The following is a 21,413-nucleotide window of genomic DNA, read 5'->3' on the forward strand; positions in this document are numbered from 1 at the left end:
CGCAGTGGTGAGGGCCGGGTCATTTGATCGCAACAGTCACCACGTGCCCAGAGCAAAGGCTATCACAACTGTTTCCAGGCTACTTTCCTGGGGCTGACTGAAGAACACCAAATTTGACTTTTGAGTTGTTGCCGCCATTACCGTTTTAAGTGACGGCGTGAACATTACGAATCCGGTCGAACCAGGCAAGGCGCCCATGTGAACGATTTATCTTCCGTCGGGCTGTCTCGCAGAACAGTCATCTTTTCCCCAAAATTTGGGCTGAACCTCAAGAAAACCCGTGAGGCCGAAAGCAAAGACCTTACCTCCCACTTTGACCTGATCCGGCATCCCTATAAGGGTTCTAATCTGCCTAAATCCACCTCCAGACGCCCTGAGAGCACATCAGGACATGCAAGCTGAATGCAAGATTTTGCCCTGCGACAATAACAAAAAAGATTTCGCCCCGCTGTGGCTAACCTGCACGCTGCAGGCCTTGAAACCGCGTTTGCACGCGCCATATATTCATCATGCTCGGAGCTTATGGTCCCTTCGCCCTGAGACATCATCAAAATATATTACAACACCTGCACTGTAAAATGTAACATTTATGGTGTCCTTAAAACACGATAGTGATCTACCAGCACCAAATGGCGAGTTTCAATTATTCCGTAAAACTGCTATCGCGATCTTCGTGCAGATTAGCCCTCTACGCCTACTGAAGGCCACCATGCTGCTCAACCCTGGAGGCATCGCCACCCCCCCCCCCCTTCCCCCTGGTAGGATGCATCTTTGTAACTGAGCTCAGTGTATGTGTCCCGTCCTGCAGCAATGTATGGGGTCTTGTCATGCGGCAAGTGGAGTAGGTCGTCCATGTAAGGCAGAAGGTGTCCGTCAGCGACCACTACACTGTCTACCCATCGGAATTCCATAAAGACCCAAATGCCGCAATAATTACTTCTCCCGACTGCTATCGGTACCGCTCATATACAGACGTCGATCTGTTCGATGATGCCACCAGTTTCCATCCCAGCAAGCTCTATCAGCAGCTCATCTTAGATGACGAATGTCAGCCTGCGCAGCCTGGGTTGGAACCCGGGTGAGGTCACATCGGACAGTTCAGGGGCATCGAACCTTTTAGTTTGGTTCCTTCTTCTCACTTTTCTGTCCACCAAACTGCATCGAATAAACACACTAGGTCGGACTTCATCTGTCAACACGCTGGGGTGCGACATACAACGACATACCACTGTCATACCGCGCAGGTCAGGCCCGCACAGATCAGCTGTCTCGCAGACCTCAAGCTGGGCTCCATTTAAGCTACACAGCTCTATGTTAACCTGAGTAGTGGAATGTGACCATTCAGCATGCTGAGTGGTGTCAGTGCGATATGTGGGCGAGCATCATCACAAAATGTACAGAATGTCCCTCCTGCACGAGGAATTATCGCCTTGGAATCACACGGTCATTGAAAACTCGATGATACGCTGATAACACGTTCAGCGCCCGCCCGGTATTGCCACACCCGCAAACGCGCTGAGTTTGCGCCGTTTGCCACACTCCTGCCGCAAGCGCATGTGTTGTCTCACCCCGAGATGGGCGAGCCACGTCCGGTCAGGAAATAGCTACCTACTATTCCGAAGCAGGAGCAGGAAAGCTGTACCACTGGCTGACCGCCTACTTCGCGGACTCACTTGATCATGCACGTCATTTGGCCCTCAATAACACCAAGAAGTTAAGGGACAACGGACCATGTAGTTTGCCAATGAATTCAGCTGCTGGCTGATCCCCCCATCAGTTGCACTGGCAGCACTGCAATCTCTCCGAGAGGGATGATGTTGGGTCAATAAAAATATCTCCTTGAGTTGTAAAAAACTGCCGCATGAGATCAACATGACTTTCTTCATCTGCTTTCGATGCTTAAAGGATCTTAAAAGGCACGAGGTGCATCAGGTCAAATAGTGCGATACTTTTGGCAAAATCTGACCCACAAGTCCTCGAAGAGGACCGAATCTGAACCTGCTCCACTAGAATGGCACATGCTGCAATCCACAGTTTGCCACATGTGCCGCAGGGACACAGATTCATCCAAGGTTGCTAGTTACAAGCTGCTGAATTGTAACTGAAGGTGCCCGATTAATAAAAGGGCCGGCAACGCATTTTCCAAGACCAGTTCCACATTTGTCCTCTACATTTGTATGGGGGTTGAGCTGAATTGGCCATGTTGAAGATCTTTCAGTGCAGTTTACAGTCCGGCCCTTCTATAAACCTAAAACCCACTAGTTTCTTAGGTACACGCCCGCGAAGATGTGCAGGCTATTTCGTGCAGACCATTTCAAAGCTATTCAGGCATGTATGTCGCTAAAGCAACGTCATTACCACCCCACTGGTCATGCGGCGTGGAAGGCCAAAACCGATGTTATCGTTGAGCGGTTCAGAGTTGGCTTCCGTGAGCACAGTATCCAAATATGGTGGAGATCAATGAGCTCTCAATCAATGATGAGCAAGCTGTGCAGGTTTCAATCACAAATCACATCTTGTGTTACATGGTATAAGAAGCTGGACATGGCTGCTAGTTGTTACGGAAAATCGAATCACTTAAAAGCGCAATAGCTGAACATGTGAATACCAGTGCAGTTGTTAAACTCACCAATAAATATGCAAGAACGCCACGAGAAAGGTCCTAAAAGCACAAATATTTGGCTCAGTGAACACTTCCAGCACCTCCATTGCCATCGCTCGGCGAATTTAAGTGCTACATGTTAGTGCCAGGGTGGCAATTTTCAGCGGCTAGTTTGGTAGCACCTCAACGTAGTGCAAATACTCCATGACGTGATCAGACAATAGCGCATCGAGGAACATATGTACTACTTAGGGAAATTGTGTTTCGTAGAGCAGTCTGCTCCGCTCGAAAATACATCAAAAGTTATAATAATATGATATGATAAATGGGTGAGCTTCTTTCATCATATCTGATGCTTCCTTCCATATCTTCAATTAAGGAACATTCCATTTAAAATCTCATCTCTGTCATGCTACAGCATCAGCACAAAACACCAGCTTGTTCGTCTTCTGTATTTTAGTACAGAGGTCACGGGCCAAACCTGACATTTTATGCATTTTTTTTTTTAAACTGGCGTGTGCACATGTTCTTTCCGGGAGATACGCTGCTAAATCGTAGTGTACACAGGACACAACTCATATCTGAGTGGTTTTTCATTTTATGCAAAATGTTCGGCACACCGAAAGCATATTTTAGACCAATGACGAGCGGCCGTGTGGTGACAGGGGTCCAGTAGGTCATGTGCCTGGGAGGATTGCCCAGGATGCGCAACTACGCACACCCCGGGAACACGCAGACAATTCGTAATCTGTCATGACTTGACTTGGCAGTGGCCCTTATTTCTGCCTTTATCCTGACCTGAAGTGATGCACGTGATAAGCGTGATTTACTTCGTTATGCCGTAGATGACCTCAGGACGCGATTTAGCCGCAGGACGTCTACCACGTGACTCCATTCCAGACTCTTCTCCGATGCAGCTGAGGAATCGCGTCCGCTAACCTCGATATCGCTCGAATATCTCTAAATGAATGCATGCCAAGTTTATGATAAGTGTACTGTTTCTGGTACACAGGAATATAACTGCTTGCTTAGTAGCGATTTCAAAGCTGCATGCACATTATTTTGGGCGCAAGAGGCCTCAAAGTCTTCAGAAGATTCAGTTGATTAGGGGATATTTTACTCTACTTGTAATACCACGACTCCGTTAAAGTGAAAGGGATGATACTGCCATTGTGGCAGACTAAATGACGTCACAACCGGCTTCTGCTAGACTGAAATGTGCGCGCGCAGAAGTGAAACATGGCCATCAGACAGTAGCTGTCCAGGCTCCAGTTCTGCTTTGTTTTCTGCTAAGGTTTGCTTAAAACTGGCTTTGCTACAAATGATCAAGTACAATATCATGAAAGAATAAGGCACAGTTGTCCCAAATACTTGTTTTTTAAGCCTGTTTATCCATTCAACATCTTTGTGACAATTTATTCAGCAGGTTAGTTCAAATGCCCGCGGTCTGTTGTTTGTGCAAGGATCGAACCAGGTCGTACAACCTTTATTTTTACTTAATTCAAAAGAATATGATACATTTTTGGTACTTTCAAGGTTGATATGCAATCATCATCGAAGTCTGAACCAAGCAGGATCGATAAAGTAATTTCATACATGTCCCTTTATACTTTCTCTGTTACCGTCTGCATTTTATGGACATCGAAATGACACCCTTTGCATATCCAACAGAACTGGTGTAGGTCCATTTCCAGATGCGCGTCTGGAGAATACTATACCCGTAAAAAGTGCAGTGACGGTGTTAGAGGTGCTGAACTGCCTGCGGGTTTTGTTTTGTCCTTCCTTATGCTAAAAAGCCTGACCCTGCTTTATTGAATCCCTTCGGTACTGCCATCGCTCAAATTACATCGATTTGGAATCACCGCCATTAAATAGAGACTGCACGTGCGCATATTTGGCGTTGCGTGTCTGTTGTGCACGTATAACCGGCCACTACGGAAATATATTTTCTTCGGAAAACCGCCTGATTCCTTACGAAAGCGTGGAGCGTGGTGCAATGCTCAAACGCCGGTGGGCAGACTCTGACCGGCGCGGAGGGTTATCGACCGGTGGCGGAACTTCTTTGATCCCGTGATTATATCCTGAGATAACAGCAGGTCAAAATACCCACCTGGCGGACGCGGTGGGCGAAACGGCAGGGTGTAGCATGTGACCTACGGGTTGAGGCCACTGGACGGCTAAGGTCGCCTCATCATGTGGTTAGGAGACCGCCAAGTCGGCAAATTTCCCCGCCGTGCCCAGATGGGGGCGGGCCAGCGATGCGCACCGGGCGCCGTCTGCGGCCGCCTGGGCCGCGGTTCTGCGGGCGCTGCTGCCGGCCGGCGGACCGTGCGTGGGACTTCCGGCGGGCCGCGACCCGACCCCTGACCCTGGCCAGGGCCAGCCGGCCCGCGCGCGCGCGCGCGTCACTGCCGCCGGCCGCCGAGACGCGGCCCCGTCTGCGTCACAGACGGCCTCGTGACGTCCTGCCGGCGACGGCGACCGTGACCGGAGGGGAGCGTGCGACTCTGGGACGGTCGCCGAGCGTGCGGACAGCGGCCTCCGCCGCCGTCGCTTCGCATCTGCTAAGGCCAACCTTGCCTGGCCGGGGTATTATTAGGACGGCGATCCCATTACGACAGGTTAAGGTTACCTAACTACGTCCAACGTCTGCAGTCCGGAGCTGAAAGTCAAGTTCATCAGGTGGTGGTCTTCTACAACTGTACACTTAACGAAGCGGCTGTATCGTCAATGATCACCGATTTTTAGGATCATCAGCGTCGACATAAAGCATTAAGCACAACAACTATTGTCGTTTAAGTCATTCGGGGTTGTTGCGCTTTTCCGATGAGCTCGTCAGCGTAACATTCCTGTCGTGGTCTGTGTGAGAACCGTGATGTTGTTTGCAGATGGATGAGCTGAAGACGAAGGATGCTACCATGGCCTCTTTAAAAAAGGACTTCGACATCCTGAGGTCTCGAAACGATGCTGGCGTCAGTCCAGGGTACACTGAGCAACAAGTTCAGGTATGGCAGTTTTGATTAAGGCAAATATGTCTGCCATTTGCCGCTCCTTCCGCACGACCGGCAGGCAGCACCTGTATGACAGGACGTATTTCCTTTTCCCAGAAGCTGCGCCAATGTGGCTTGGTATAGAAAGGGATTCCATCCAAAAGTAATCTACCCAAACCTGTACGAACAAACTTAGACATGCATCTTAGACATACCTAAACTGACATCCTAGATACTGTGCGCACTTCCATTACCTGGAACATGACTTTGGGAAGTATCCATTAGGTTGCACAATCCGTTAAGAGTGTGTGCAGAACCTTTCCTGCTGCATGCGCTGACACATTCGCGCGTGTCATCACCCTAAATATGAGACGTTCCAATGACCGAACGTCTAAGCCGAACTTCATCGTCTTGCCCGAAACCAGCGGCCGTCTGTGTCATTCCGGTTGCGAATCATTAATTCTGAGCATGGCCGCTAGATGCCAGTGTCCCGAGTCGGAGCTCGGCGGCTCCTGCCCCACTAGGCCGCGCACGGGCGATACGTTCAAACGACTCTGACCGGTGTGGCAGTGGGTCGCCGTAGAGGCTGGTGGTCGGGTTTTGAGGGCCTCCGGAGATGTAGGAGTGCTCCGCGGAACGCAATAGTGAAGTACAACAGGCATAACGCGCGCGTGCCTGTGGTCACACGGCACGTGCCTGGGGAAAACCAAATGAGGTGAGCTGTTCGGAGAATGCGTGCCTGTCTGCTGCCAGGGCCGGTGTCGTATTTAACTGAATGACATATTCCAGATCCCTGTGTTACCATTAATGGCGTGAATAGTTGCCAATTCCCGGCGTTACTGATGATTATGTTAACGATTTCCAGGTCACAGCGTCATTGCAACGCCTTTTGTTTTGCTTTCCAAAACTGCGAGACACAACCAAGTTCAGGATGTACTCATGGCTCATCATAAATTTAGCTTCCCTAACTGATGTGTGTCGTCCGTTTTATCTTCTTTTGCAGCACATAGAAGTCTCATGAGCCAGAGCGTGGGAGGTCTATCTCCCTAATTCATGCTAATATTTAAAAGAGTGCAAAATGTTTGAGCTGTTGAGTGGTTCACAAAGCTGATTGTGGATAGAAACACGCCATGTTACTACACTAATGTAGATGAAAAAAGCCCGACGTGCGTCACCAGATAATTGCACTTAAGGCTGCCATAACCTTGGCCGGAAGTAAGTACAAGCCAGCCGGGATTAAAGCGGCGTGCGGGTTTCGTTTGGACCTCCGTCAGATGGGGTCTGGTTCTCAACCCAGTAGCATTTCTGTAGCAATCGCAGAGCCAACGCTTGCAAAGAAGGCACTTAGAATATCGTGGTTTCAACGCCATTGGACCAGGGCGGCACCCTGGCGCCGTGGGGAAGTGGGACTAGCGTGCTTTTGGCCTTCAACACTGCAGCGTCTCTGTGGGAGAACAAATAAGCTTGAATTACGGAAGTACATCATTGCACAACCATGTTCAACTACGCTTGTCATCTCACTGCACCCCAGCATTGTTGACATGCTGCCGAAATGGGGATTTTAGCGAGGTAAAAGGTAATACATTCAGTTAAATCGTCTTCGATTTCAGCCGTTAATTACAGAACCAATGGACCGGAGAGTGGATGTCCATTTGGAGAGTACGCACAACCTCTTAGCAGCTGATCCGATTTCCAGTTTTGTATCATCAGCACCTATATTACGCTGAAATGTGGTGGGGAGCTAAATATCAGCTGTGAGAATAGAATAACAACGGGCCAGACATAGCTGTCTTCTGGAATTTTAGATGGGACCGGGACCCATCAACGTCGTTTTACGTTTCATGCGACCCATCAACTGCAATCACGCTTGTAATATTGCACCCAGGAGTAATCGCAGACGGCTGTTTCGGAAGGCTCCCTCACGTTTCCTGGCATGGAACTTTGCGACAAGCTTATGGTTGATACTGGCACAAGCGGACGAATAGTCCGCACAGACTGCGTGCATTCGTTTAGGCCCGGCCATTGCGTCCCAAGCGTGCTTCAAAATGGCGTCAAGCTGACAACGTCTGGTCGTCTGAGTATATTGTCAGTTTATGTCATAGCAGATGCACAGGTAATATTGCTAATGCATAGCAGTACTCAGCAACGACATTTACACAGCTGAACATGACTGGCTGGGCTCCACTTGATAGATTCATGCCGTTTGTGTTGGAGCACACAAATCATCATGACATAGGAAAACATGGCATGCAATATTGATATAACATAAGCATGCCAGAGCATATTACATGCTCCAGCTGTTGCCATCTTCACATGGCTGAAATGAGTTACATAACTTGCCCCAGCCTGGGGTACGTGAGTGGTACGTAAGCACCAGTATATAACTGTGGATAGCACGCATAGAAAACGCATACGGTGCCTGTCCCACTGAACAGCATCACTGAAGCAGTGGGTATCGAGCTAGCCCGCTCTGAGTATCTTTAAACTCCCTGTAACTCCACAGGCTGGAACGAAGCGACAGTATTGGTAGGTGGCTACAACAACCACCTGTGTCTACATCGGATCCATATTTGCTTTGCAAAAACCGCTTCCGGTCCATTTGTACATTACAAATATCCCAGAGGAGATCGCGTTTGTGCGTGTGCAAGGCAATCATGACGCATTTGGACGGACCTGCAGGCATCTTACTGTAGGCGCTTGTTCTCTTGGTATCCCCTGTATACCACGCTGCAGCGCCGCATGCCTTGAAGATATCGCAGCATCGGGGCCTGCGCTAACATGACACTCCTTTCTGTTTCTGCATTCAAAGACAAACCCCTCTCATGGGGATTTCCAACTTTCAACGCAACCTTGCAAGGTATGGACCATTGCGTGTTATGTGGACAATGATAAATGCGTACGATCGTTTGCTTATATTCGTCTTACGTCACCTGAGATGCAAAACAGATTGCAGGAGAAAGTACTGCATCCTTGCCTCATGGGTATGCAAGGTCCAGTGGCGCCGCCGCTCGCCTTCGGCTATGGCGAGCGCCTCGTCGTGACCCAGCTAATCCGCAGACCTTGCTGGCGAAGGCAGCAGAGCCGGGTCGGGTTAGCCAGGCGCGGCGCCCCGCACCGCGTGCAGCACGCTTCTGTGGCAGTACAGTCGGCTGCACGCAGTACCGACGGCTGGTGACTCGGCCGCGGCGCACGTGCGATCGGGGCGGGGCCGCTCGGACTGGTGCACGCACGTGCTGCGATCACCCCGAGGCCGACACGTACTGGGCACGCAGGACAGGCAGAGTGCAAATGGTGCGTTGCTGTCATAGGCAGCTCAGCTCTGGCTTTGCCTTGTTATTGGAATGCTGTGAGGATCCGAGTTTATTTCGAAGCATGGTTTTCAAGTGCAAACGTTCCGTAACCGGCAATTTGTGCATCAATGACGTCAACGTCCAGAAATCGGCTGCGGGCTGGCGCATATTGACTGGGAGTCTTTATGGACTCGGGTGGCTAGATAAAGTGCGTGCAAGCCAGAAATTGCGTAAGTTTATGGGTCCTGCATGCTGCTCAAATGTTAAGACACACGACAATGTCGTGCCGCATGCGATCTATGCATCCGTTGCAATACGAGAACACACCCCGCTGTGATACATGTCAAAGTGGGTGCCTTTAGCACGCAATTTGATCGCTTTTGCCTCAGTTTATTACATAACCTGTCTCATCTTTATCTGTTTGTTCTCTTTCTCCCTGCTTGTCCTCACCAACTTCTCACTTTCGGACCGCGTCCCTCGCACCTTTAGACGCTGCGCTGACGAATGTTGTGACTCGAGCCCATAATCTGACAGCGGCGTTGTCAGGCCGGCCGTGCTGGTGCCGTGGGCCGGCGGCAGTGACGGCGTGCCGCGGCTCGCTCGGGCCGGGTTTGCGCGGCCTCATCGCACGGTCGCCGCGTCTCCCCCCGCCGCCCGATCGATGACTCACCCGGCTCACCTTTACACCGCGCGCTCCGACCGCGGCCCGCTCCGACGGCGAAAGGTTAAAAGGCGGCACTTTGTAGGTGTTTGAACCAAAACTCCTCCAGGTCTCGTTCTCATTCAGGCGCCTCGCGGCCTTTAATTGGCGGTAAACCGCTGAGGTGGAGCTTCAGACCGTTTTTGCTTCCTCGCCGTCGATTATCTCGACCGCTAGTGTATTTTGACAGAGCGCTTTATGACAGCATGATTGTAAATTGGTTACCTGCTGCAGATACCGTGTTCTACATTTCATTAACCGGTTTTATCGGTTTTGACATCCATGTTTTTATTTGGTGGACTATAATTGGCGTCGATGGCAAAACTACCATTTGTAAGGTATATCCATATGACAGCAGCGTCCTCTGTCTGTTCGATAGCTTATTTTGGAGTGTCAGCGTTACAAGCTGTGGCGCTCTCATTACCCAATGGCATGGCTACTGTGACCATTTTTGGGTTGAGCGCAAAGGTACAATGGCGAATTAGCCGGCAATGGTCTATCCTAACCGTAGTTGCCAGCTGTATGCATGCTGCTTAGCTCTGTTTCCCAGCTGTACGCAGGCTGCTTGGCCGTGTTTACCTATTATATGCGGGCTGGCTGACTCCTGCAGTCAGTTCCTGTTACCGACGTAGCGGAGCGGCAGACCATAGCAGGGCGCGCGGCTGTTTTCACACGAAGTCTACCATTCAAAAAGCGATGTGGTTAATGCTAACCGATTTATCACCGATCCGCATGCTAACCGATTTAACCGCATGTTTGGGGTCATTCGACGTGTTGGATGGAGCGAAATCAAAATATCCCAAAGCTATGCAGATTTGAAATGAGGTCAAGTTGCCAAATCTAAGAATTTTTGGTTTTTTGGAATGGTTTAACTCTCTCTCTCTCTCCCTCTCTCTCTCTCTCTCCCATAATTGGAGCTCCAGGCTCAATGCAATTCCCACGCACATGGATGTAGAGATAGACTGTGATGGTTGCCACCAACGCTTCATTTCAGTTTTTGGACCAGACCATCGAAACAGGACTATCTCCGTTAAGTTAGCTCTCAGCTAACTATCGCACCGAGCGGCCGACGAGTTGTCGGGACGCCGTGTTGTCCACTGGCCGCCCTCTTCTGGCGACACGGGCCCGGGGAGGGCACGCTTCCAGCTGCTGTTCGGGTAGTCTCTCTCACTGTACCACGGCCCGGGCGGCGGCAGGAGGCAGACATTCTCGACGATTGAATCGACCCGCATGTTTGGGGTCATTCGACGTGTTGGATGGAGCGAAATCAAAATATCCCAAAGCTATGCAGATTTGAAATGCATGACATTAAAACATGGCCAGCATAAATGGATTGGAACGGGCTGAACAGGCTGAAGGCAATTTGCGGGGTTGTGGATTTGCTTGGATGCGCCCCATTTGAGATGGATTTAAAACCAGGCAAAGTGCAATTAAGTTAGAAGGATTATGCGGAGAAATAAGCTGGCTCCGCAGAATGATATCGTACTGGATTTCAAACGTGCGTGAGTCCCTACAGCAGTAAAGTCTTCAAACCTGAAGATGTAAAAGACGCCTTATCTAAAGTATTGCCCTCAGATCTCCACCTGCCGCCGGATGCTGATCAGGTAGTCCCTCATCTGCCGCCGGACTCTGATCAGATAGTCCATCACCTGCCACCGGACTTTGATCAGAGAGTCCCTCAGCCGCCGGACTCTGATCAGATGGTCCGCACCTACCGCCGAACTCTGATCAAATAGTCCCCCACCTTCCGCTGAACTCTGATCAAACAGTCCGCCACCTACCGCCGGACTCTGATCAGATAGTTCCCCTCTGATCAGACAGTCTCCCACTCGCCGCTGGGCTCGGAGCTGATGCCTGGATGTAGAGCCTCTGGACCGATGGATCTGCCCGGCGCGCGCCTCGTGCTTGTCTGTAACGCTCGCTTGATCTGAAACGCCTGATCTTGCTCGGCCTGAGACACCTGATTCAAATCATACTTGATCGAAATGACAAACATTCGCGGAATGCCAGCGGGGAAATGGGATCAGAAGCAGACGGAAACCGCCGCCAGCACCTCACCCGCTCTCTAAAGGGCCTCAGGTGGAGACGGCTATGGCGACAGCGTATCGGCCGGCCGTCCGTCTGTCCGTCTACCCCGCTGGCGTCGTGCGGAGGTCTGCACCTGGCCAGGCGGAGCCGGGCAACTACAGCTCACTGCGCTGTGGCGGCGCGAGCAGCGCGTACGCCACGTGCGGTGAAAGTGGCTATTTAGAGCTGGCCGGCAGCGTCCGGCCCGGCCGCCGAAGCCACCTGGTGTCGTAACTGCGACGCAGCAGTGACGGGGAAAATAGAGCTTGTCAAATGCGTGGCTATTTCATACGGCTGTTTTCCCAGCCTTATCTCATATAAAGGCTCTCTCCTGGTGCTATATCTTTCACTCAGTTCTTGTTTCTCTACGTCTTGCTTTCCGCGGGGATGGGCTTAAGGCTCACCCCTGTATTACACCTTAATCTAGGCAAGTTATTTACTCATTGTAAATATTGACTGTCTGGTAATACGTTGAGGGATACGGTTGTGGTCAGACCTGGCCTATCGCACGCTATGGCTTTAAGCCTTTCTTTTCCGTACAAATAACATATTGTTTAAAACATTATAGCACAATTTATCAGTTACTTACGCCCACTTCTCGTGTGCTTCTCCTCGATCCATGGTCTGTTTGGCTTAGGTTTACTATCCGTGGCTAATTCACGCAGGAGTCGATAACGTGCAAGAACATCTATTTCTGGCATTGCTTTGCTGGGAGACACTGACTGGAGGTGCTCACTGCTACACCTCGGCCCGCGGGCACCGAAGTCTCGCGCCGGTGTGAGCCGGCCTCGTCTCCGCCGGTCGGGATGTCTGTTCCGTCACCGGTCCTGTTCCCATTCCCGGTCGCAGTCCCAATGTATCTGCCATCCATGGTCCTGGCTCCTGTCCCGATTCTGGTCTCAGTCCCAGTTTTGGTCCAAGACCCAGCCCCAGCCCCAGCCCCAGCCCCAGTCCCAGCCTCAGCCCCAGTCCCAGTTCCAGTCCCAGTCCCAGTCCCAGCCCGGTCCCGATCCCAGCATCGGTCGCCAGCCCCAGCCCCAGCCCCGGTCCCGATCCCGATCCCAGCACCGGTCGCCAGCCCCAGCCCCAGCCCCAACCCCAGCCCCAACCCCGGTCCCGATCCCAGCGCCGGTCGCCGGCCCCAGCCCCAGCCCCGGTCCCGATACCAGCCCCAGCCCCAGCCCCAGTCCCGATCCCAGCACCGGCCACCAGCCAGCACCTTGCGGTGTTGTGCCGCCGCCGGCCGGCCCGCCAGGCCTCAGGTGCGACATATTTGTGTGACTTGCTCGACCTCCGCCGCCACTTTCTCCGGCCAGCCACCGGGCGCCGGCCGAGCGGAGCCGAGTGCGCCGTACATCGCCGCCCAGCCGGCCGATTCATCGCCGTGTTTGTGCCGACCAGCCGGCCGGGCGGCGCGTCCCCGCCGCCTGCGTCAACAGGTCCGTGGCGTCCGCAGCGACGAAGCGTGCAGGCCCCGCGTGTCAGCCCCGGCCGCCGCCCGCAGCCTGGCCACCACCCCCGGAGGGACCGCGCCGTCGCGCTGACAACGGCGCCGGCTCGGTCGGTCCGCTCGAAGCGCGTGCCGTGTTTAGTCGACGCTCGTGCACCGGGCCTTCGGGCTGGCGTCTTCCCAGCGTCATGAATTACGGAAAGAGAGGCCGGCCGCCGCAGCTGAGCGCGTCTATTACCGGTCATTGTGCCGGCTTATAGTACTCATCGCCGTCGATTTGACTTTCAAATGAGCAGACGAGGCGAGACCCGCCCGGCCGTGCTGGCTCGTGGCTCGCCGACCTGGGACCGGCACCCGTGCCCCGGCCGTGATGACTCGTGGTTCATCGTGGTTCATCATAGCCGGCACCCTTCCCCCACAAAAGTTCACAGTAGGGCCTTGGTCGTGCTCCAGACAGCTCCTCTGCTACCAGAGACCCCTCCAGGCTGCGACAGGGATGCGTTTAAGCCGCGATCCGTTGCCGGTCTTGGCTGCGCCCGGCCGTGGAACCAAAGGCCCACTGACGCGCCACCTTCACAGCCGGCTAGGCTGGCAGTGGAGGCATACCCCGTTCGCTGGACCGCCTTTGTTGAACGTAGGTGGACGTGGACGGATCGGCGGAGGCCATCGGACTGCCTCGCAGCGCAGCACCTGGCACTGCTCTCCTAAAACACGGATCATAAACCGTATCTGAGCCGGTCCGAATAAAGTGCCGTGCTGCTTGTCGGTGACGGAAGCCGTTCTCTCATTGCGCAACCGAATTCATCGCAGACTTGGGCGTGCAATGAGCACTGCCTCTGCTGCATATCTAAGTTCTGCCGGCGAATGCTTCCCCGTCGGTGAATGCATCTCGGCCAGGCACTCGCTCGAAGATAAATGGTTTCGTGACGAGAAAATAGGCGCCATTATCGCACGAAGTAGACCACAAGTGAGCAGGACAAACTACGATACAATCCTAGTGGCCGTATTGAGGCCATGCGGAGCCCTCTCTCCGCAGTCAGCGGCCAGGAGAGGTCTCAAGTCACGTACCCCCGCGCTGCACCCCTCACCTCTCTCCTCACACCCCTGAATGACTCACTAATGCCTGCTGGAGCTCTTCCAAGAGGCCGCAGGCGACCCTTGAGAAGGCTGGCGCCGCTGTACAGCGCTGCACGGTGCGCGGCCGACGCAGTGTTTGCGTTGGTGGGATTACCCGCGATTGATCCGATGTCGGCGAGCTGCAGCCGACCCGTGGAGGGGGCCAGTACTGTGCTCTGTACGCTCGTGCTTCCCCCTGCTCCGTGCTCTCGTGCTCCCCTGTGCTCTGCGGTCGAGTTCGCGGTCAGCACGGCATGGGGCCGGCAGCGGCGCCCGGCGGCAGAGACCAGTCGCGCCCGGCCGCCAGCCCGCGCGGCCAGGATCAGCTGATCTGAGTCAGCCCGCAGAGAGAGGGGGGGGAGGGGAGGGGCAGCCGGACCGGCGCCAGCCGCTCCCGGCACCCGGTCGGGACGCGTCTCACCGGAGCCCGTCCGCTACCGGTTCCGGCCAGCGTCGCCCTCCGATCTGGGGCGACGCGCCCCGATCGCTGGCGCACCGTTACCGCCGCCGCTCGTTAGCCATGCAGAGGCGGCCGTGCAGGCGCCGGCCGAATCGCAATCAGATGGCCGGCGTCCGCCGCCGACCGGTCGGGGCGCCCCGTAATATGTGTCAGCAGTGTCAGCGGCGCGCCGGGCCCTGCGGGCGGCGCCGACGCGCTGCGAGCCCCGAAGCCAGGACCGGGGCGCCCCGTAATATGTGTCAGCGGTGTCAGCGGCGCGCTGGGCCCTACGGGCGGTGCCGACGCGCTGCGAGCCCCGAAGCCAGCACCGGGGAGCCCTCCGCAACAGCCAGCTGCTGGGACGTGACGACCGAACGTCACGCGAGAGTTTGCCGTTTGGTGCGGTGGCGCGTGATCACCTGTTTTTTTTCATTTGGCACAAAACCTTTGGAAGGGTTTGTCAGTGTTGGTTAAACATCTCATTGGATATCTAGCATATTTGTGCGTCAGGTGCTTAAATAAAGAAGACAGAAATGTATTCGCATGATTTCTATACATTTAGGCTGCTGCTAGTTTTAATTATCTGCCCCAAAAGCTCAGCTTGAAAGCGTGACTACCATCCGACTCACCCAGCCGTGGCGGGGTGGGTCCGAGTCGCTTTTGGCGCTTGCTTTACGCCTCTGACTGGGATGGCCTGTGCCCGGTGGCAGCGGTCGCGCTAAATGTCAGATGACGTCAGACGGCGGGAGGGACTGATCCGAGCGTTGCATTGCGGCATGGCAAGCTTTCGCTTCAAAATTCTTCCGTGGGCCGGAACTTCATGATCGGATAGTGGGGGCAGGACTCACGCAATAAGCACTGCTTAGGGTGAGCGCTGATTCCAGAAATCCGTGAGTCAAAAGGCTCGAAGTAAAAATTTGAACACGGGCTATCTGCTTGCCGTCTTGAACAATGAACTTGAAGAATAAACAAACTTGAACCATAAACTTGACAAAATGCTTAGAGACTGGAAGGGCGATATCGTAAGTTTACTGAGGTGGATGCTGCTATTGACATCCCTTTTCTAGGATATATATGTATATATATATATATATATATATATATATATATATATATATATATATATATACATGCGAGAATATTGTGTGCTACGCAAGCTTCTACTTCGAAGTAGGCCTCAGTGTGTAAAGAGCGATGTCGTCATGCCTTTTTTGCGGCAAACGCTGGCATTATCTTAGCAAATGACTAGCTGATCTTCTGACAGAAGTCAGATCTACGCCAATGCTATTCTTCAATAGCACTAAGGGATAGTTTGTTAAGTGTACGCAATCACCCAGGTTGGTTATGTACCATTTGATGTGTTGTGTCTTCGAATCAAAACAGGTCACGCCAGCACATCATCATTATCAGGGCATCAGCATGCCAGTTTCTCTCAGGCCGTAACTTCAGTAGCATTGCAGCATTACAGTGTCACACAACTTCAAAGTTTTATGATCACGGCCAAAACCAAACTTCTACACCCGTTCCAGCCCGTTTTGAGGTGAACAGACCTGTTTGGGGACACGAATAGCTGGACACGGCGATCGAGCGAGCGTTGCCAACGGCCCTCGTCCTTACCGTTGGCGGCTATGTTTAGAAGAACCCGACGTCATTGAGACGCTTCGGTGGGAATTACATTTGCTCCGTAGTACGTGAACCGACTGAATGGCTCGTTTCCGTAATAGCATTGAATGGACAGATTTTCACAGCAAGCCGTATCTCCCGCATGTAAATGGCACATGCCGGTGCTTTTATGCCGGTCTGATCTGGGTAATCCAGCCTCTTAGATACGGCTGACTGGGTGCGGGCCGCAGATGCTCGGGACCGCTGGCGCCGCACGGAGGCGCCGGGCGTCATGTGTGATCGGCCACGGCATCTCTCGGAGATCACTCCTGGGACCGCTGGCCGTGTGTACACTGGTACAGTAGGTCTTCCGAGACTCTCAGCCATCTCCACATCAACCCAGACCCCACGGCTTGTCCCGGAAGGGTCTGACGATGCGACTCTAGTGTCTCTAGCAGGGGAAGACGCTAGACGAGTTTTAGCTTTTCTGGAAATATGTACTGATGAGGTTTGCCGAACTATTGATATGAATGGCGTGCAGTCGTAAACCGTAATTTGGTTATCTACTGTCTGTGTCCTTAGGCTGTGATTTTCAAAACTCCGTAGCCGTCAATTTGGCATTTTCCTCTTCTTTGTTTTAAGCTCGCTATTTATTGATCCATCTGCTAGATACCGTTTTAATGACTGCGCTCTCTTCGTCCGTTTCTGGCTATCTTTCCCTATGCTGGTTTGTGGCTGTAATTGCCTGCCGTCCGTGGACGGGTCGGTCCGTTTGCCTGTCGGATCGTGCCTGATCCCGGGTGGCGCCGTGACCCCTGAACGGCCGGCGTGCGTGTACTTGCGTGCACGCGTGCGTGCGGACGTGTGCGCACGTGCGCGTGTGCGCGTGTGCGTCGACCCAGTGCAGACGGATGACCCAGTTCTGAGCGCATCCCTCCAGCTCCGCCAGGCCCGCCGAGCAGCCGGCCCACCGAGCAGCGCGCGGCGTCCGACATAGCGCCTGGGTCCCAGCGCGATACAGGCAGACGGGCGCTGACGCACGGCGCAGGGCGAGCCGTGTGTCACGGCTGGGTCCGGCTCGGCGGCCGCCGGAGCGCACCTGGTGCCCGCACGCGGGTCGGCGTCAGACCACCGCAGACTCGTGCGGACTCCGCGGTCTCGTCTCGGTGGGAGCGGTCTGTGATGGCGGGCGGCTCCTGAGGCAGGCCGGTACGGGGCTGGCTGGCGGCGCGGACGTGCTGTCCCGTGACGAACACCGTGAGCGGAACTGATGGCGGCCCGTGACGGGAGGGTAACGCTTGGCGGGACGGCCCGTGACCGACGGATGACGTTCGGCGGGACGGCCCGTGACGGGAGGGGGGCACTCGACGGCACACAACGTGACGCTCTCGAACAGTCCAGCGGCGGCACTGTGACTTCTGTTCCTTCGGGTCTTCCTGTTTCGGAGAGCCTCAGGCCGCCATGCGTCGTCACCATCGGTTGCTTTGTCATTGCAAAAAGTTTCTTTCAATCATCCCTCTCTCTCCCTCGCTCACCTCGCTCATAGCCTCCTTAGCCGTTGCACTATCTAATATCTCTCTCTCTCCTCTCCTCTCTCTCTCTCTCTCTCTCTCTCCTATCTCTCTCTCTCTCCTCTCTCTCTCTCCTCTCTCGCTCTCTCTCTCTCCTCTCTCTATCTCTATATCTCTCTCATCTATATCTCTCTCTCTCTCTCTCTCTCTCTCGCTCTCTCCTCTCTCCTATCTCTCTGGCGCTCGTGTCGTGTTTCACTTGTGGCCAGCGACAGCGTAGTCGTGGGCACTTTTGGGCAGGGCTGGAGTTGCGGCATGCTGCTCGCTCATCTATTACCAATCATGTTCTTTCAATGCATGAATTCTAGTAAACCCCAAGACGTTCTAATTAGAGTTTCTCCTCCAGCTTCTCGCACCATTCCGACGAATTGTTTGCGTTCATAGGACATGACCTGGGATAGTAGTGCAGCAAGCCGTGTAGTGGGGGAGCCGAGGCGAATTACACGGCACGTAACCCACCGCCGTGTTCGCCACTGATAACTGACTGATAACTGATCTGTCTTCACGGACATCAGCCATGAATGATTGGATCGACCTTACCGGTGGTTAGTTTTGTTGCCCAAGTTAGGTACACTGACGTTCTTTTATGACGGAAGTATGAATTAGCAGTATTCTGCGCAACCGTTTAACATTATGGATCGTCGGTGCTGTTCAGTACAGTAGTTCGATCGTTTCTACCACTCACTGGCGTGTCACGAACAAGTTTTTATAAAAGGCTTTCTAATAAGCTGTCGAACCCTTATGTGACAGACGGTCATATTGGATGGCAGTCGTATCTGGAGAGTCTCTCCTCCGCAACTCTGACGCAAAGAACCATTTAGTCCTCGTTCTGGAGGTCTGCCTGGTGTATCATTGCTCACTGGAGATGTGACCCTCCCCGGATGCTGCGCAGTGTTAGGACTTACTCGGCGATAATGTCGCTGGTGCTACCGTCTTATGAAAGCTCCGTCGTCCTGCCTTGTGCCATCACATCCACCTCCCTATGCTGCCTTATGTCGCCGACACCTGTTGTCTCATCCCCGCTACCCTGCTCCACGCCAACTTTACTGACCTCTGCATTCTCATTTCCGCCAGCTTTGGCTGCATTTTGCGGCTCCTATCCCGTGAGCTAACTCTATGTCACTGGCGTGCGCTGTCTCGTTGCCACGCTGTCTGACGTCGTGTCCAGATGCCGCAGTCTCGTTCCCGCCGTCTGTCACGCGTTCATCATCGCATCAGTGAGCGTGGCTGCACCGCTGCTCACTGATGCAATGATGAACGCGGAGTCCGCCACGGTGGCCGTGCGCCAAGCGACCTGATCCTGCCGTGGCGGCGGCCTTGTTTTCGTGCCGAGCCTTTAACCGGGTGTTTGCGCTGCGCCTCTGCCGCGATGGATCATAGCTCAGCACCGGCGCGGCGGCGGACATGCGCGCCAGTGTCGCCCTCGCGGCACGCACGTAACTCGCCGGCTGTCGGACGCGGGCCGCGTGACGGCCGCGGCGCGGCGCGCCACCGCTCACGGCCGCCCCGCCTGTTTGCCGCTTGCAGACGCTGAAGACCGAGGCGTCGCAGCGTGAGGCCCGACTTCGCCTGCAAGTGGAGGAGTTAGAAGCGGCGGTCAAGGCGCTGCTTCAGTCGCAGTCGCGGGAGCGCCGCCTGCTGGTGAGTGACGCGGCGCCGCCGACCCCGGCGACAGGTCACCGAGGTCACGCGGCGCAACAAAGCCAGCCGACAGCACCGTGACCCCATCAGCGCTTCTTGCGTCGGATGCGAGATTAATTGTGTAGAAATTAAAGCCCGAGTTGTGTGAGCGACCTTGGTGCCACATTTAGGTAGCGACGGGGAGGATGCGCGGTAAAAACGAGGAAGGCGTTGCGCTATCCTCTACTTGTGTTGCAAGGATTAATGGGATGTGAAGATGTGACGCACGTGATGGGGCTGCATATCAATCTCTGCGATTGGATCGGGTGCGTCTCCACGTAAGTAAGCGGCTTTGGTTACCAGAACTTCGCATAGCCATTGGCGTAACATGGACCGCATAGAACCCAACACAATATCATGCTTCAGCAAGCGGCATGCGCAGTATGTCAGATATCTGATCAAAGTTGTGGGTGGTCGAACCACAATGTTTCCCACCGACCCGTATTACCATACAAGTCGAGCCGAACAGGCGGTCCCTCATCAGAATGCCCACCGCTGCTAATTGCCACTTCAGTGCCACCCGCAAACAAAGCCACCGCGGGCCCTCAGCAGCCGGCGGGTCGCGGTGCACGCCGCGTCAGACACCCGTTAGCACGCCTCAATGGCAGAACTGGAGCGTCTGCGTGGCGGCGAGCATGGCGCGCCGGTGTGAAGTGGTCCGAGTGGGCCCGCCGGCGCGCGCTGTCGCCACGGGGGCTCGCTCCACGCGGCGCCGCACGCAGGAGACGACCGTGATCTGAGGCCCAGCGCCGTGCTGGCCGCCCAGCGCCGGCTGCCGCTGGTTGTCTCGGTGGTATCGGGAGCAGGTGTGAGGGCTACACTGGCTGCTGTGCTGCCAGTGTAGCCCTCAGACGCTACAGGAACTGCAGTGTCTGAGGGCTACAGTAGTGGCACCAAAGGTGTCTGTGAGCCACACTTTGGCAGCTCGGTGGCCGTGGTGTCTAGGCCACACTTTGGCAGCTCAGTGGCCGTGGTGCCTGTGCGCCACACTGACAGCCTTTAGCAGCACGGCTACCGGGCTGCCAATGGGTGGCCGGCCCACAGACACCACGGCTCTCTTGCTGCCAGCGTGGCTTCCAGACACTGCAGCTGCCTCGCTAACAATGCTGCTGACAGACACAGCAGTTGTGCTGCCGATGTCGCTCACAGAAATCACAGCTGCCGCACTCCCGATTTGAATCACAGGCAATACGACTACTTCCGCGTCAGCAGAGCCGGACATCCCGCCTGCATGCAGTGGGTTTGATCAGGCCGTAGCGGTACGGCTGTGCCGCCGCTCTGAAGCCGGTCTGATGCCAGAGCCGCGCTCGTGTCATGCGGCTGGCTGAGACGGCCGTGTCTCCCCGCCGGTCGGCCCGGTGTCGAGGTGACCCACTCTGCGGCCGGCACTGGCGCTCGCGCCGTCAGCACCTCGCACCCCGCCGGCTTACGACGCCGTGCGTCACCGCGCTGCGCCGACCCGCCTTTCATCCGGCCAGCGGGCGTTCACGGACGGCGTCGGGAGGTCTCCGGGTCAAGCGCAGTCACGCGATGAACAGCTCGGCACGAGCCGTGATCGAGAGGAGGCGATCGCCGCGCCGTTGTGGCGGCTTCTCTGGCGCCGGTCCATCGTTCAGGGGTCGGCGGCGCCTGAATGGGGGCGGCCGGGCGAGCCGATCGAACCAGCTCGTGAGGCGGCGCGCCAGCGGCGGCCGTCGTGTTGTAACCGGCGCCGGCGCGACGGTTGGCTGGGGTGTGCCCGAAGAAGGTCGTGTCGACCCGGCCGCCTTATCAGCCAGGTCTGACCCAGGTGGCGGCGGCACAATGGCGTGGCCCGGCCCCTTCACCGCGCCGCCCCCGCGCCCCACCGCGCCGCGCCGCGTGCCGCCCTCCTGCGCAGCAATCGCCTCGTCCAAACACCTCGACA

At 54.9% G+C, this 21,413-nt stretch overlaps 1 protein-coding gene across 1 annotated transcript in view; it reads left to right on the top strand.

The window, feature by feature from the left end:
* The window catches only part of LOC119111423 (janus kinase and microtubule-interacting protein 3), a 37,169-nt gene extending 16,818 nt beyond the window's left edge, over positions 1 to 20,351 (top strand). The window contains exons 5-7 of the mRNA XM_037235235.1: positions 5,491 to 5,607; positions 19,355 to 19,472; positions 20,230 to 20,351. Of these exons, the coding sequence (XP_037091130.1) occupies positions 5,491 to 5,607; positions 19,355 to 19,472; positions 20,230 to 20,351 (357 nt within the window). The remainder of the gene's footprint in view (positions 1 to 5,490; positions 5,608 to 19,354; positions 19,473 to 20,229) is intronic.
* Positions 20,352 to 21,413: the final 1,062 nt, after the last annotated feature.

Source organism: Pollicipes pollicipes, unplaced genomic scaffold (assembly GCF_011947565.3).
Source record: "Pollicipes pollicipes isolate AB1234 unplaced genomic scaffold, Ppol_2.1 Scaffold_7261;HRSCAF=8764_pilon_pilon_pilon, whole genome shotgun sequence".
NCBI classification, from domain to species: Eukaryota; Metazoa; Arthropoda; class Thecostraca; order Pollicipedomorpha; family Pollicipedidae; genus Pollicipes; species Pollicipes pollicipes.